At 63.8% G+C, this 12,793-nt stretch overlaps 1 protein-coding gene across 1 annotated transcript; it reads left to right on the top strand.

Moving 5' to 3' along the window:
- Positions 1–6,142: 6,142 nt before the first annotated feature.
- On the top strand, positions 6,143–9,923 carry SMIM35 (small integral membrane protein 35). Its single transcript, XM_086476768.1, has 5 exons — positions 6,143–6,158; positions 8,426–8,542; positions 8,817–8,850; positions 9,089–9,193; positions 9,800–9,923. Exons 1-5 carry the CDS (start codon positions 6,143–6,145, stop codon positions 9,921–9,923), a joined length of 396 nt encoding a protein of 131 aa, XP_086332894.1.
- The last annotated feature ends 2,870 nt before the right edge of the window (positions 9,924–12,793 follow it).

Raw genomic sequence — 12,793 nt, 5'->3', positions numbered from 1 at the left:
CAGGTAAGCCGAGCTTTTTTGCAGGGGCTGTACCCAACACGAACACAGGTAAGGAAGATTAAAAACACGGCCGTAACTGCACAGATCCAGGAGCACGATGCGGGAGAGTTTGGGGTTTAGAAGCCCTTGCTCCTTTGGCTGCTGAGCTTCGGGAGCAGCAGGCTTTTCCTAGGGCAGCAGGTGGCTGGAGAGGATGCGTTCGGTGTCTCAAACCAGAGCGGAGGCCCCTGTGCAATCGCAGGGCTCGGAGGTGGGAGCTTCGGAGGACAGCAGTGCAGCGAGACCAGGGATGCGGTGAGGCTGGAGAGGGGCCGTGCTCCAGCCCGAGGTGGGTAGGAGGGAGTGGTGGAGCCCTCCCTCTCTGGGTCACCGTGTTTGGGGACGTTTGGCCACGCACACAGGCGCTACCAGCAGGATTTTACAGCCAAGCGATTATTTGTGGGTTAACCACACGAAGAAAGCTCGGATTTAGGGTGCTGCTAGCTCAGCCATTGCTGCCCAGCCAGGAAAGATTCTCTCCCCATCACGGCCCTGCTGCGTGGCTTGGGCTGCCAGTTTCGGCTGCTCCCCAGCCCGGGAACAAGAAGTGACCTGCGTAGGGGAGCACCGGATCCTGCCCGGTGCTGGTGGGGCTCTGGGCATGTGGCCGTGTCCCAGCATGCCGCCGTCGGGCTCTTTTGGGGAAATGCCAGGGGCCTTTCTCCGAGCAGCTGGGCTCATCTGTCACCAGTGCCGAGCGCGGGCAAGTCGTGGCAAGCGCCTGGCCCCCGGGTGGGCTTTGCACAGCCCTTCGGGTCTTTTTGGCGGCAGTGCAGCGCTACCAGGGGATCCCAGCTCCAGATCTGCTCCTGGGGGCACAGAGTCGGCGACCTGCTGGGAGCAGGAGGGCAGGCTGGGAAGGGGAGCGTGTCTCCCGGACCTTCCACCTTGGCTGCCATTCCCGAGCCCTTCATCTGCAGTGCCCAGTGCCTGCAGGAGCCCTGGGAGTTCGGGAATGCCAGCTCGGCTTGCTCCCAAACGCCACCTACGTCCTCCAGCGCAGCCAGCCGAGGGCACGCGTGGCCAGTCCTTCCTCATGCTGACCTCTTGTGTCACCCTGGGCCTGGGCTGGGCATGACCCGCGTAATGGGATCCTAACGGTTCCCCGCGGGAACGGTCCCATGCCCTGGCCACGACGGCTCCTCCAGGCTCCGCGGCGTGGCCGGGGGTCTGTGGCCGAGGGGCACGGCAGCCGCCCCTGCCTGCCCACCCACAAGCTGCCCATAGTTGTGCCCATCGTGTCGTTTGCTGTCAGGCTCCTTCCCGACAAGCCAGTGCAGGTCTGGTGCAGATGCAGGTGGGAGGAACGATGCTGTGGTGCTGGCCACCTTCCCACAGAGAGAAGGTATTGCCCGTCGTTGATTTTTTTTTTTTCTTTTTTCCTGCATTTTCTTCAGTCCGTGAACCTCCTCTGTTTCAAACAGATTCACAGCTTGGAGCTGCCCCAGGGGCTGCCTCTCCGTGAGTGCCCACTTGCTCTCCAAACCACGCTACAAGCGAGAGCTGCACTGGTTAAACTCAAAGCAAGGCAAGAGCTGTGCCAGCTCCTGCGCAGAGTGGACTGATTTCCTGGAGAACTCAAGGCTACCGTAACTAATTGAGCTCCCTCGCTGTTTTCTCTGGAAGCACGTTAATGCCACTATGGCCAGTCTGCCCTCCAGCCGAGCAAACGCCAGCCCACGAGCCCTGGATTCCCGATGGACTCCTGCACCCCTGCCATCGGAGCGGGCTTGGGCAGCTGGGGTGCAGCGGGACTCTCGCCGTGTGTGGCTGCGAGGTGCTGTGGGGCGCTGGGCGGCTGCTCCTGAGCGTTCCTATGCAAACCCCGGCTTCAAAGGGTGCGGGGCGCTCCGATCCAGGGCTAACTCCTTGGCTGCAGGGGATTTAAGCCGTGGCTGTGTGTAGCTGTTGCTGCCCGCAGGAGGGTGGGTTCCCCACTCGGAGGGGCTGATGTCCCAGTACGTCACTGGTGGAGTGTTTTACGTTTCCCAGTGAGCGTTGGCTGTAGGTGGCTGCCCTCAGCTAAGGAAGCCTTGTCCTCCCAGGGAGGGACTGCATGCCAGGCTGGGGTTTGGTAGCCATGGCTTTGCTTGCAAAAGGCACTGCAGGTAGCCGAGCCAAGCGTGTCCCTTGTGCTGAGCAGAGGGACCGGCTGTCCCGCAGTGGGAGCTGCGCTGGGGGGCAGGGGCACCGGGCTCTTGCCCAGGCATTGCCTAAGAACCAGCCCCTTGTCGGGGGGGAGGTCAGAGGCTCCAGGAGGGCAGGCTGCCGAGACACACTGCCTTAGTTGTCTGCTCCCCGGTCTGGGAGAGGGCCAAGGCAAGCCACAGCGAAATGTGGGAGCAAGAGCGCAGGGGGCCGTATCCAACAGAGTGTTGAGAGAGAAGGGTGAAATCGCTCCCTCCTCAAAGCTGCGGGGGGCTCGGGCCGGGGAGCAGCAGCTCTTTTGAGCCTGAGCTGCCTCACGGCCGGTAAGCAGCTCCCCGCAGAGCCGGTGTGCGAGTGCAGCCAGCGGCAGGGTGCGCAGGGTGCCGGCTCCTGGGGCCAGGGGCTGACGATTGGGGAGGCGGCAGAGCGGTGGGCAAGGCTGTCGGTCACTCACCATGTTCCTCCAGCTCTGACGTGGTCTTCTGAACCGGGTCTTCAGAAACCTGGCAAGGTACCTTCCAGTCCGGGACACAAGGAGGCTGCGGGTGCCCCGATGCCCAGGGAGCCCGGGCCGGCGATGCTCCCACCGCCCCTGCGCCTCTGCTGCTCTGCCCGCGCTGCACGAGCACTGGGGCAGGACCGCCCAAGCACTCCTTAAAACCCACAACAGGAGTTGTGAAACAGGAATTATGATTTGTATTGTAATACAACACCGGTCTATCAGCAGCACCATCCCCTGCCATAATCTCCTGAGTGTCTGCCACTGGAGGGTGACTCACCTGCAGAGCTGCTGTCACAAAATAGCTTATCAGGGGTGAACGGACTGACAGAGCCGGATTTTTTCCTGCTCCTCTCCTGATGATAAGAGAAACCACAGCCATCCCGCTCTTTGTCCATCTCTTCCGCGTAGCACCGGCTTGTTTTTAAACAGAGGTTTTAGTAGGTGGAGGAGGAAAGGAGAAGAGTTTACACGTGAGGTTACCGGATCATCATATGCTCCTGGCTGTCAGGTCAGTCGGTCTGTGTGTCCCTGCGCAGCCCCAGGTCATGGGACAAACCTCCCTCTTTCTCCCCAGCTTTTGTCCCTGCTGCTGTACAGCAGCGCAGCGGCAATGCTGGCTGCCAGTTCCTACAGCGCTGGGATGCTTCTGGGTTGTTTACGGAGATTCAGAGAGGCCCGCGGTCCATGCGGAGGCAGCGGGGTCGGCGCCGAGGCTGGGTCAGCAAGCGGGGGATCACGGTGTGAGCTCAGGGGTGTCCGTGCCCTTCCTCTCGCAAACCCCTGTCCCTTGGCAGAGCAGCTTCTCTGGGTTGGGTGAGCTCATTGACGTTGCACGAGGTGGGGCTGGCAGGGGTGGGTGAGGAGAGGGGCTCTTACAGCCCACGAGCCCTGTTTTGGGGAAGTGCTGTGCCCGTGGGCAGGTGCTGGGGCTGCTTGTGGGCTACACGTTCAGGAACAGTCGCTCTGGGACGAAGAGCGGCTTGCTTTAGCCCGCTGCTGGCAGCGCTGCTGGGCACGATGGGCATTGAGGTTTAGCAGGGCGAAGGTGCAGGGAGTGGGTCAGGGTCAGGGAGTCTGCGGGCTGCGGTCGGCCCCGCTGGCAGCGGGCTGGGAAGCCTGGCCTTGTGCAGACTCATGCTGGAAGTGGTGGGTGTGCGGGATTTGCCGCCGAGCAGCTAATTACCTTCTCCTGCTTTTGTAATCAAGCTTTCCCAACGGCCGGGGAGAGCTGCTGCTGCCGCCAGGTGCGTGCGCTGTGCCAGCGGGGAGGCTGCGGAGCGTCCCTGTCCTGCGGCTCCTTGGCCGGGGAGCTGTGCCACCGCTGTGCCAGCTCGCCCCCGCTGCAGCAGCGACCCTGCCCGCTCTGGGGAGAGCAGGCCGCATAACCCGCTGGCCTGCCCAGGGATCCTGGCGTCTGCGTGTGTCTCTGCAGGTAAGGGACACCCACTGGTGAGGATCCAGCCCCCTCGGGAGACGTGGGAACCTCGGCAGGCTGCGGTCTTGGCTCCTGCCCAGATGGTCCATGCGATGCCCAGAGGCCGCGGGATGGCGGGCGGGCAGCAGCAGCCGGCGGGTCCAGCCGCCCGGGTTTTGCAGGAGGGTGCACAGTGCTACTGCGGGAGCTTTCAGCGTGCAAACTGGTTTCGGGGGCTGCACACAGCAGTGGGGAGTCGGGCAGAGAGCTTGCGTCCCTGGCGTGCCTGGGGGGTCCTGGCTGGGCCAGCACAGGCCAATAGCTGCGTGGGCACCTGATGCAGCGTGAGATGCAGCACGGTGGACCGAGCTCTCCTGTCCAGTCTGGGCGTGCCTGTCCCTTGTCAGGGGACAAACCGTGGCTTACAAGCAGCAGCAGCTCAAGAGATGGGTGCTGCTGGGCCAGCAGGGATCGGGCAGAGGCTCTGGAGCGAGCTCGGTCCTATGCATCCAGCACCACCTGCGCAGCTGCAGCCCCGTGTCATGCCACAGAGAGCCCCTCGAGGCGTGGGCAGCCTTCCCAGAGCATCCCAGTGCCAGCCCCACACACCCCATGGCCGGGACTGGCGCCGCTGCCGTGGAAGGGAGAGCGGCCCAGGAGCATCGGCGGGGTGGGAGGTGGCACGGCGGGGAGCAGCTCTTCCTCCTTTGAGGTTAAGCGAAGGCTTTGAGGAAGCAGCTGAGGTTTGTAGATGTTATGTCACAGCTCCTCGTGCCTTCGGGGCTTTGCTTCCTGGAGTGCGGCTGCGTTTCCAGCCCGTCACCCTTCCTTGGCCTCTCGCATGAGGAGCCCTGGCGTGACGCAGGATCCTGGGCAGCCCGGCTCCGTGCAGGGTCAGGCAGGGGCCAGGCAGGGCTGGCCCGGGGCTCTGCGCAGCCGCCAGCCTCCCCAGGCCACATGGACGCGCACCCCGTCCCTTTCCTCCCCGCTGCCCGGCGAGGAGCAGCCCTGGCCTCGCTGCCCCAGCTGGGCTCTGCCAGGGCCTCGGGGTCTGCAAGGCACATCACCTTCTCTGCACCCCAGCCGGCGTCCCCGCGGGTCCGGGCTGAGAGGGTGCCGAGATGCTCGCTCCCGGGGAGGGCTGCTGGGGAGCTGGGCTCCTGCCCTAGCCGCCCTGTGCTGCTTGCGTTGGGCCACGGTGTAGTGAGAGGCTGCGCCTGGCAAAGGGCGGGCAAAGTGGGGAGGGATTTTGCCCCTGGCAGTTTCCAGGCTGGTAATGGTTATCCCTGTTGGTTACCTTCTGGCTGCAGCCTGGGAGATGGTTTCCCACTCTTTCTGCACTCACCCTGTGGCTCTGGACTTCGAGAAGATGATCGACTACAGCCGTAAGGGCATCGTACTGGGAGGTGTCTGTGACTGGGGGCAGCTGGTGGGGGATGCCCTGTCACCCTGGAGTCCTGCCCTCACCCTGCACAGGACCTTAACCTTTGTGGGCAACCCCGAGCACGCAAGCCCGGGCTCTTTGTGGGACCCTGCCCCTCTCCCAGCTGCTGCTCTTTGCCAGGAGGTGGCAGTCGGAGGACGCATCCATGCAGGCACCTTGCCAGGGCTGGACACCCCAGTGTCCAGGGCATCCCTGCCCCTCAGGCTCCCAGTTCAGCCTCTGCCAGGGTGCCTGTCCCTGCCAGCAGCAGGAGGGAAGAGCTGCCCACGTCGTGCCTTCCCTGTGCGGGTGGCGAGACTGGGCTGGGCTGGGAGCAGCCGTCCCGGGCTGGGGCACAGGCGATGCGCCATCCATCGCGTGGGGAGTGATCTCTGCTGGAGCTCCTCTGCTTTCTCCCCTGGGAACCAGTTGAACCAGTAGGCGAGGAGCGGTGCCTGGCCTCGCTGTGGCACGGGCGGTGAGACGACTGTGTCACCAGGAGAGGAGGGGACGGGCAGGACGTGCCAGGCTCCAGCACGCTCCGGGCTCTGCTGCGGCAGCTCCCAGCCTGGGCCAGCCGTGAGCCCCTCCTGCGGCACGGCGCTGGGCGCAGGCGATGGACCCCCAGGCAGGTGAGTAGGTGGCCTTTTTCTCCCCTTGGGGAGCAGAGATGGGGATGTTTGATGGCACGGGCAGCAGCTCTGCTCTCTGTGGAGCTGGAGCCTGGGGCTTGGCTGCTGCTGCAGCTCTGCCTCGAGCGGGGCTGCTCGGAGGCGTATCACGGGGTGCGAGGACGTCTGCTCCCGAGGGTGTCGGGGCAGGGAGCGCCTCCCACGCACGGCACGGGGCAGGGGCTGGGCATGAAGCCGTCACCCTCCCACCAGCGGTAGGCGTGGGGAGAGGGCAGTTTCGGCAGCCGGCTGATTCAGGGAGGCTGTTGCACCATGCCTCCTCCTGTCCCGCAGCTCCCGCTGCGTGAGTCACCCCTGCAGCAGGCTCCTGACCTCACCCACACCAGCTCGGGTCGGGGCCTGGGGTCCTGGGGCTCCCAGCTCACCCCTGGCTCAGCAGAAGTAGGGTGCACTGGCTGCCCAGGTACCCTGGCCTCCTGAGCTCTGCCGGGAGGGCCCAGCGGCAGGGAAGGGCAGACTGGTCCCGCTCATCTGCGGCGCAGCTCGGGAGCTGGCGGCGCGATGCTCTGCGGCTCGCCGGGTGTTTGCCGGGTCCCATCAGGTGGAGCAAGTGCTGCGGGTTGCAGGGCAACCTGGGACCTTGCTCACTGTGTAAACACTGTGACCACAGGGGAAATGTTCTCACTCCGCCGGCATCTGTCTAAATTTAGCTGCTGTTTGTTAGGTCATCCTTTCCCGCTGCCTCCCCGCTCCCGATGCTGCAAGGCGCAGCACCCAGTCTCTGGGCCGGGCACTTGCCCGCTCCAAGCCCTCCCTGTAGGCAGGGCAGCGAGCAAACCCTGCTGTCCCCTCGGGGGCACAACAGCCCCCAGAGCTGTGCCCACCACCACCCCACCTGCGTTTTGCTAATGGGCCACACCGGGACTGACTGGGCAGCTTGCCGGTTGAGACCTTGGGGAGGTCTCACGGGGATGTGGGGATGCTGGGGTGCAGGTGGAGGCGCAGGAGGCTGTGCTGCCTGCGAGACGGGCTCACGCTGCAGCCACCGTGACAGCGGAGAAGGGTCGGGGATGGTGTTGGCGCAGGGATTTGGGGAAGCGGGAGCTGGTGGCAGCTGGAGAGGTGTGATTCGCAGCCCAGCGCTGTACATCGCATGAGATTTGATCTGTGCAGCGCACAACCTGTTTCGAGCAGAGAAACGGCTGCTCGATGGTTGTGCTGTGCCTGGGCACCTCGGTGTCCCCTTGGCAGTGCCGGGAGCACTGGCTGCCGCTGGGCTTCACCAGACCCGCTGGTGTGGACGGGAGGGATGGGGGGGTGCGGAGCTCCGGCAGAGGTCCTGCTGGCGGCGGCAGCAGGAGGATGCTCGCCCTGACAAATGCATCCTCTAGAGGGAACTGCCTGTCCAGAAATGGGTCTGCGCAGCTGCACAGGGAAGGACCAGGCTATGGCACCCGGCAGCTGTGGGAGCACTGGGACAGCCGGCACCGGTGCCACAGCTGAGGCACCTTGCTGCTCTTCTGGCTCTTCTCTGCTCAGCTGCCAGGGCACAGCCGGCAAGAAGCACCAGAGCTGCAGGACACCCTGGCTGCGGGAGGTGACAGCCAGCGAGTGTCTCCTCGGCCCCAACCCTGCTCTGCCTGCCCTTTTGCTGCCAAAATTGCAGCTAAACTGCACGGCTAAACCCTGCTGATTGCCGACAGCGCTCTGTGCAGCCGAGGAAGGTGCTTCACATCAGAAGAGTGTGCCTGGCACCAGGAGTGGGGATACAGCCACTGATAGGGTGGTCAGCTCCCCATCCTCGGCACAATGTGATGGGCCCCAGGCACGGCCGAAAGCTGCCTGGGGTCTGGGTGAGCTCCCGGCAGGGCCAGGAGCAGGAACACAAGGGTGTCCTGCTTACGGGGAATGTGGGCTCCTCTTCACAGCCAGTCCCTTCCTGTTTCGGCTGAGGGCAGCTGGTCGCCCACACTCCCCTCTGGGCTCCCTTCCCAGGTCACCATCCTGCCTGCCAGCTCACCTGGGGACAGCAGAGGCGGTGGCTGTTGTCACCAAGATCACAAGTCTGCAGCACGGGCCTTTGGGGGTAGCAAAAGTCTCCACACCACAACTCTCAACAGCCTCGTGGAGCGCAGTCTCTGCCACGCCATAGAGTGCAGGGACGTATCCCAACCCCACAGCTCTCCTGTCCCCCCCAGGAGTTGATCAGAACCCCCAGCCTCCGGGAGATGCTTGTCTGCAGACCCCCTTCTCGCTCTGCTTTGCAGGGCAAGAGCCCATCAACATGCTCGGGGTTGTCTTGGGAGTCGGGCTGGCCTTGCTGATCCTGGTGCTTTTTGGCTACGCCTTCGTCCGGTGGTACCAGAGGGGCCAGTGCTGGGACCGTGAGTATGAGCAGAGCAGGGGGGGGACAGGCAGCAGCAGGGCAGGGAGGGCTCGAAAGAAAAGGGCTGCAGGGCTCGGGATGTGGGGAGCGCGCCTGACATTCGCTGGTCCCCCGAGGGCTGGGGAAGCCTGCCTGCAGGGTGGCTCTGGGGCAAGCTGGGGGCGTGCGGGGGCTGAGGAGGGGGATGCACAGTGACATGCCGGTGCGGCTGGCTGTCCTGCCCACCCCCGCGCCGCCGAGCGGCACTGACACCTCTCCTTCCCGCCTCCCAGGGCCCGACTTCATCTTCAACCTCTACCACACCCGGTGAGTGAGGCCCTGCGGGGGCCTGGGGCGGGCTGGGGGGCTCCCCTCGCACGGTGCCAAGGTGCCACAAGCCCTTGCCCGTCCCAAACCCGCTGAGCTCTGCTGTTTGCAGGCGCTGCCTCCCCGGGACAGATTGCCCTGGGGAGCCCCAGCTGTCTGGGGAGACCCCCCCGCCCCACGGGCGGGCAGGGACTGGAGGGGGGCAGGCAGCTCGCTGACGCCTCTGCCTTCCCTGCAGCGGGCTGGGGTCGGTGGCGGTGGAGCTGGTGCCCCCATTCAGCATCAGCGGGTCGCTGAGCAAGGCGGGGAGCGGCTACGTGCCTTTCCACAACCGGGGGGGACCGTGAGGTGGGAGCCGGGCTGGCGTGCAGGTAGGACACCATCCTGCTCCTCTCTGCCCGGCGACGGGTCAGCGGGTCCCCGGCCGCGTGCGTCCCACAGCAGCAGCGCCGGGCAGCTGCCCAGCAGTGCCCGAGAGCCGCCGGCTGCAGCAGCGGGTGCCTCTGCAAGGTCCCAGAGCCTCCGTGCCTCCTGGGCAGCGCAGCTTTCCCTGGGATAGTCCCAAGGTTTTTCCTGCAAAAGTCCTCCCCACGCCTGTGGGGCATCAGGGGCTTTCCCTGGGCTCCGGTTTTGTTCCCCCCACTTCCCCTTGCGGGATTTGGTTTGCGTTTCCTTCCCCAAGCCCCACTGCCCTCAGCCTGGGACTGGGCCCGTGGCCGAAGGCAGCTCGGGGCCGGGGCTGGAGCCTACGGGCTCCCTGCACCGCTTCCCCTCGCTGCCTCACACCCACCTTCCAGCAGTGACAAAAAGAGCAACCAAAACCAGCCAGGGGGGAATTCCTCTGTTCTTGCTTCTTTAAAAAACAGCCCCTGAATACGCTGGATTTCTACTGAAACTGTAACGGTGCGGTTTCTGTTTTTGAAAGAGCTTCTGCGTCCGCTCCCCACAGCTGCGTGTTTCTCTTGCTGGCCTCCCTGCTCACGGGCAGCACGGGAAGGTGCCTGGGGCTGGCTGCCATCCCCACGCTGGTGCACTGCCGCAGACCCCCTCGCTTGAGATGGAGGCAGAGGTAGCTGCCTTATCCCAGGCTTCCTCAGCATGCGTGCTGGAAGGAAAAGCTGCCTTTCCCCACGGCTCAGAGACACCCCAGCCCTCGGGACCAGCCTGCTGCGTGCCCAGGAGACCTTGGGTCAGGCTGTTGCTGAACAGGGCAGTGGGAGTGGGGGCAATTGGCTAAAAAAGATGGCAATGAGTCACAGAATGGCTGTTTTTGTGCAATAGGGGAAAAAGCTGTAAGGAAATGAGAGTGCTTCAGCCTTCCGCCCTCCATCAAATCTCTGGACCAATGTGGAAATTTGTCCTCTGCACCGACAGCGCAAGCAAACGCCTCAGAAAGCCTCTGTGGGCTTTCTCACGACGGCTTTTTTGTGCCAGCCCCTTCAACCTCGGCAGAGCAAGCCGTCTTGGAAGTGCCTGGAGCGCAAGAGCAGCCCTGGCAAAGTTGCTGCAGCCCTCGGAGAGAGGCCCCTGCCTGGCTGGCGAGGCACGAGGGCTTTGGGGCTGGTTCTTTGCAAACTGTTTTCTCGGAAGGAAAAGAGAAGAGAAACTTTGGAGACCGCGCAGGGAAAGCGGCGAGAACAGAGCGGACAGCCTGAGTCTACACGCTGGCTTGCAAGGGCGGCCGGCCACCAGCCCCCTCCCTTCTCCTTCCCCGCGCCTGCCGCGCTGCTCCGCGCGGGGTTTGGCAATGCCGGGGGCTCTGCAGCACCGCTCTTGGAAACACGCCGGGAATATTCGCGCGGGCCAGTGCCTGGGGAGGGGAAAGGTGTTTGCGCGGGTGCAGCCCCTCGCCGGGGCGGCCGCGGTGCGGTGCTCCCCGCTGCCAGGAGGAGCGGGAGGAGGAGAGCCGCTTGCAGGAGTCATCAGAGCCGAATGTCCTCCGTGCGTTAGGCTGTGACTTAATTCGGGACAACGCGAGCATCCGGGATTTCCAGGGTGTCGGAGGGACCGGCTGTGCTCTCGGCTATGGAGGCCAAAGCACGTGGTCTACGGCTTTCTGTCAAACTCATCTGCGTTTCGCTGAAAGGAGAGCCCTGGCTGCTGGTGGAGTGGGAGGGGAACGCCGCCTCCCTCGGCCCCGCGTGCTGCCCCTGGACGCTGCCGGCTGGAGCCTTGCGCGGCGAGCAGGAACCGGCAGCACCCGGCGCTGCACGGGATCCGGCCGCAGAGCCTGACGTCAGGAGCATTTAAAAGAAAAAAAAACAAACCCACCCAACCAAAAAAAACCCAGTCACGCTTAGTTTTGATGACTGTTTTTCAGAGGAAGCTGAAAAAAAAGAAAGCAAAGAGCCCCAACCCCCAAAATACCCAGAGACAGAAGAGGTGGGGGGAATGGAAGGGCAGGAGGATGCACGTGGCTGGCATCGGTGGTGGTGCCGCTGCAGCCGGGCACCCATCACGGCCAGCAGCCGGGCCCTCCGTGCGACGCAGGGAGCGTGCAAGGGGCGCAACGTCAGACGCAACAGAAGGAAACAGCATTGCATCAACAGCCCTTCTCCTGACGGCAGTGATTCATGCTTTCACCTGAAAAAAAAAGTACCCCCCGAGCTGGGTTTCCACTAGCAGTTTTAATGGGACTATCCCACCGTGAAGGTTCTTGGAAACTAAATGACTTTTGGAAAAACTCTCCAGTGACCTGGCAGTAGTCAAATGTAGCCCGTGGTAGGTTGTTCCCATCTTATGCTCGTTTCCATTCTGACAGAAACTATTCCACCACCACCCCCAGCTTCAACCCGTTCCGCTCTGCCCTGGAGGTGCTCCTGCCTTTCGCTGGTGCCTGGTCCCCGAGCTGCTGCCCCATGGGACGAGCTGCACGCCCCACGCCCCCCTGCGAAATCACCGCAGGTCCTTTGTCCTGCTGCTCCCCCGCTGCCTGCTCCCACAGCACGACACTCGCCTGGGACACAGCGCGCCCCGGGACATCCTCAGATGAGTGCGAAGCTCTCACTGGGCTGGCTTTGGTCTCCCTTTTTCCCAGCTGTGACGTGGACATGCTTTTCCCCGTGCGAGGCAAAGGCACGTTGCCCTTCGCTGCGGGGGAATGTTCGTATCTGAGGATGGAAAGCGCAGCTGGACCTTAGAAGATGATGTACAGATGAATGGACCAAATAAGTAACACCACATCCTGTCTGTATTTACAAATTAAATAGAATAAATAATGTCTGTACGCAATAGTGGCAGAACACGGACCATAGTGTGGGCAGGGCCGCCCTGGCTTGTGCTGAGCCCGTACGACAGCTGCTGCACGCATCCTGCACCCGTCGGAGGCAGCCAGCACCCCAGGTCTCTGACACACGGGCTGAACGCTGAGGGGTCAATGTAGGGTGAGGAAAGACCCCCACTCCCTCCAAGAGAGGCCAGCCAGGGTGGGAGCTCCGCGCCGCCAGCAGCAGGACGGCTGACGTCAGGCTGCTCCTCGCTTCAGCGTCTGCGTTGTGAAAGCCTTGGACGGTGTCAGCGGCACGGACGTCAGCCGGAGGAGCGCGGCGCTCGCCTGTGGAAGCGGGGCAGCGGGGAGGGGAAGTGCAGGGCTGCTGCCGGCCCCAGCCTCGAGCCCGGGGGCTGCGTGCCCTGCAGGATCGCCCTTTGGAAACATCCTGCTGTGTATCCTTGGGCTGGGGGGTCAGAGGAGGCAGGGGTGAGCCCCTCCAGCGCAGCCCGTCCCCGTATCTTGTTCGCTTTACACTCGAGACTGGCTGCAGGGAAGGTGCAGGGCGCGCTGGGCGCTGGCCACAGCAGTACCAGGGCCAAAGCGGCGCCAGAAGGAGCTAAGCTGGTGCTTCTTGGGCCAGTCTCAGCCTGGGCACCGCTCAGCTTGATGCATTAACATTCAGGGGTCGGCGGTAGCTTATCGGAGTAGCTGCTCCCCACGGGCAGTGGCTAG

This window comes from Leptosomus discolor, chromosome 22 (genome assembly GCF_034619465.1).
Source record: "Leptosomus discolor isolate bLepDis1 chromosome 22, bLepDis1.hap2, whole genome shotgun sequence".
Classification (NCBI taxonomy): Eukaryota; Metazoa; Chordata; class Aves; order Leptosomiformes; family Leptosomidae; genus Leptosomus; species Leptosomus discolor.
Note: the sequence above shows the minus strand (reverse complement) of the source record. Positions and strands in the feature narration are given on the sequence as shown.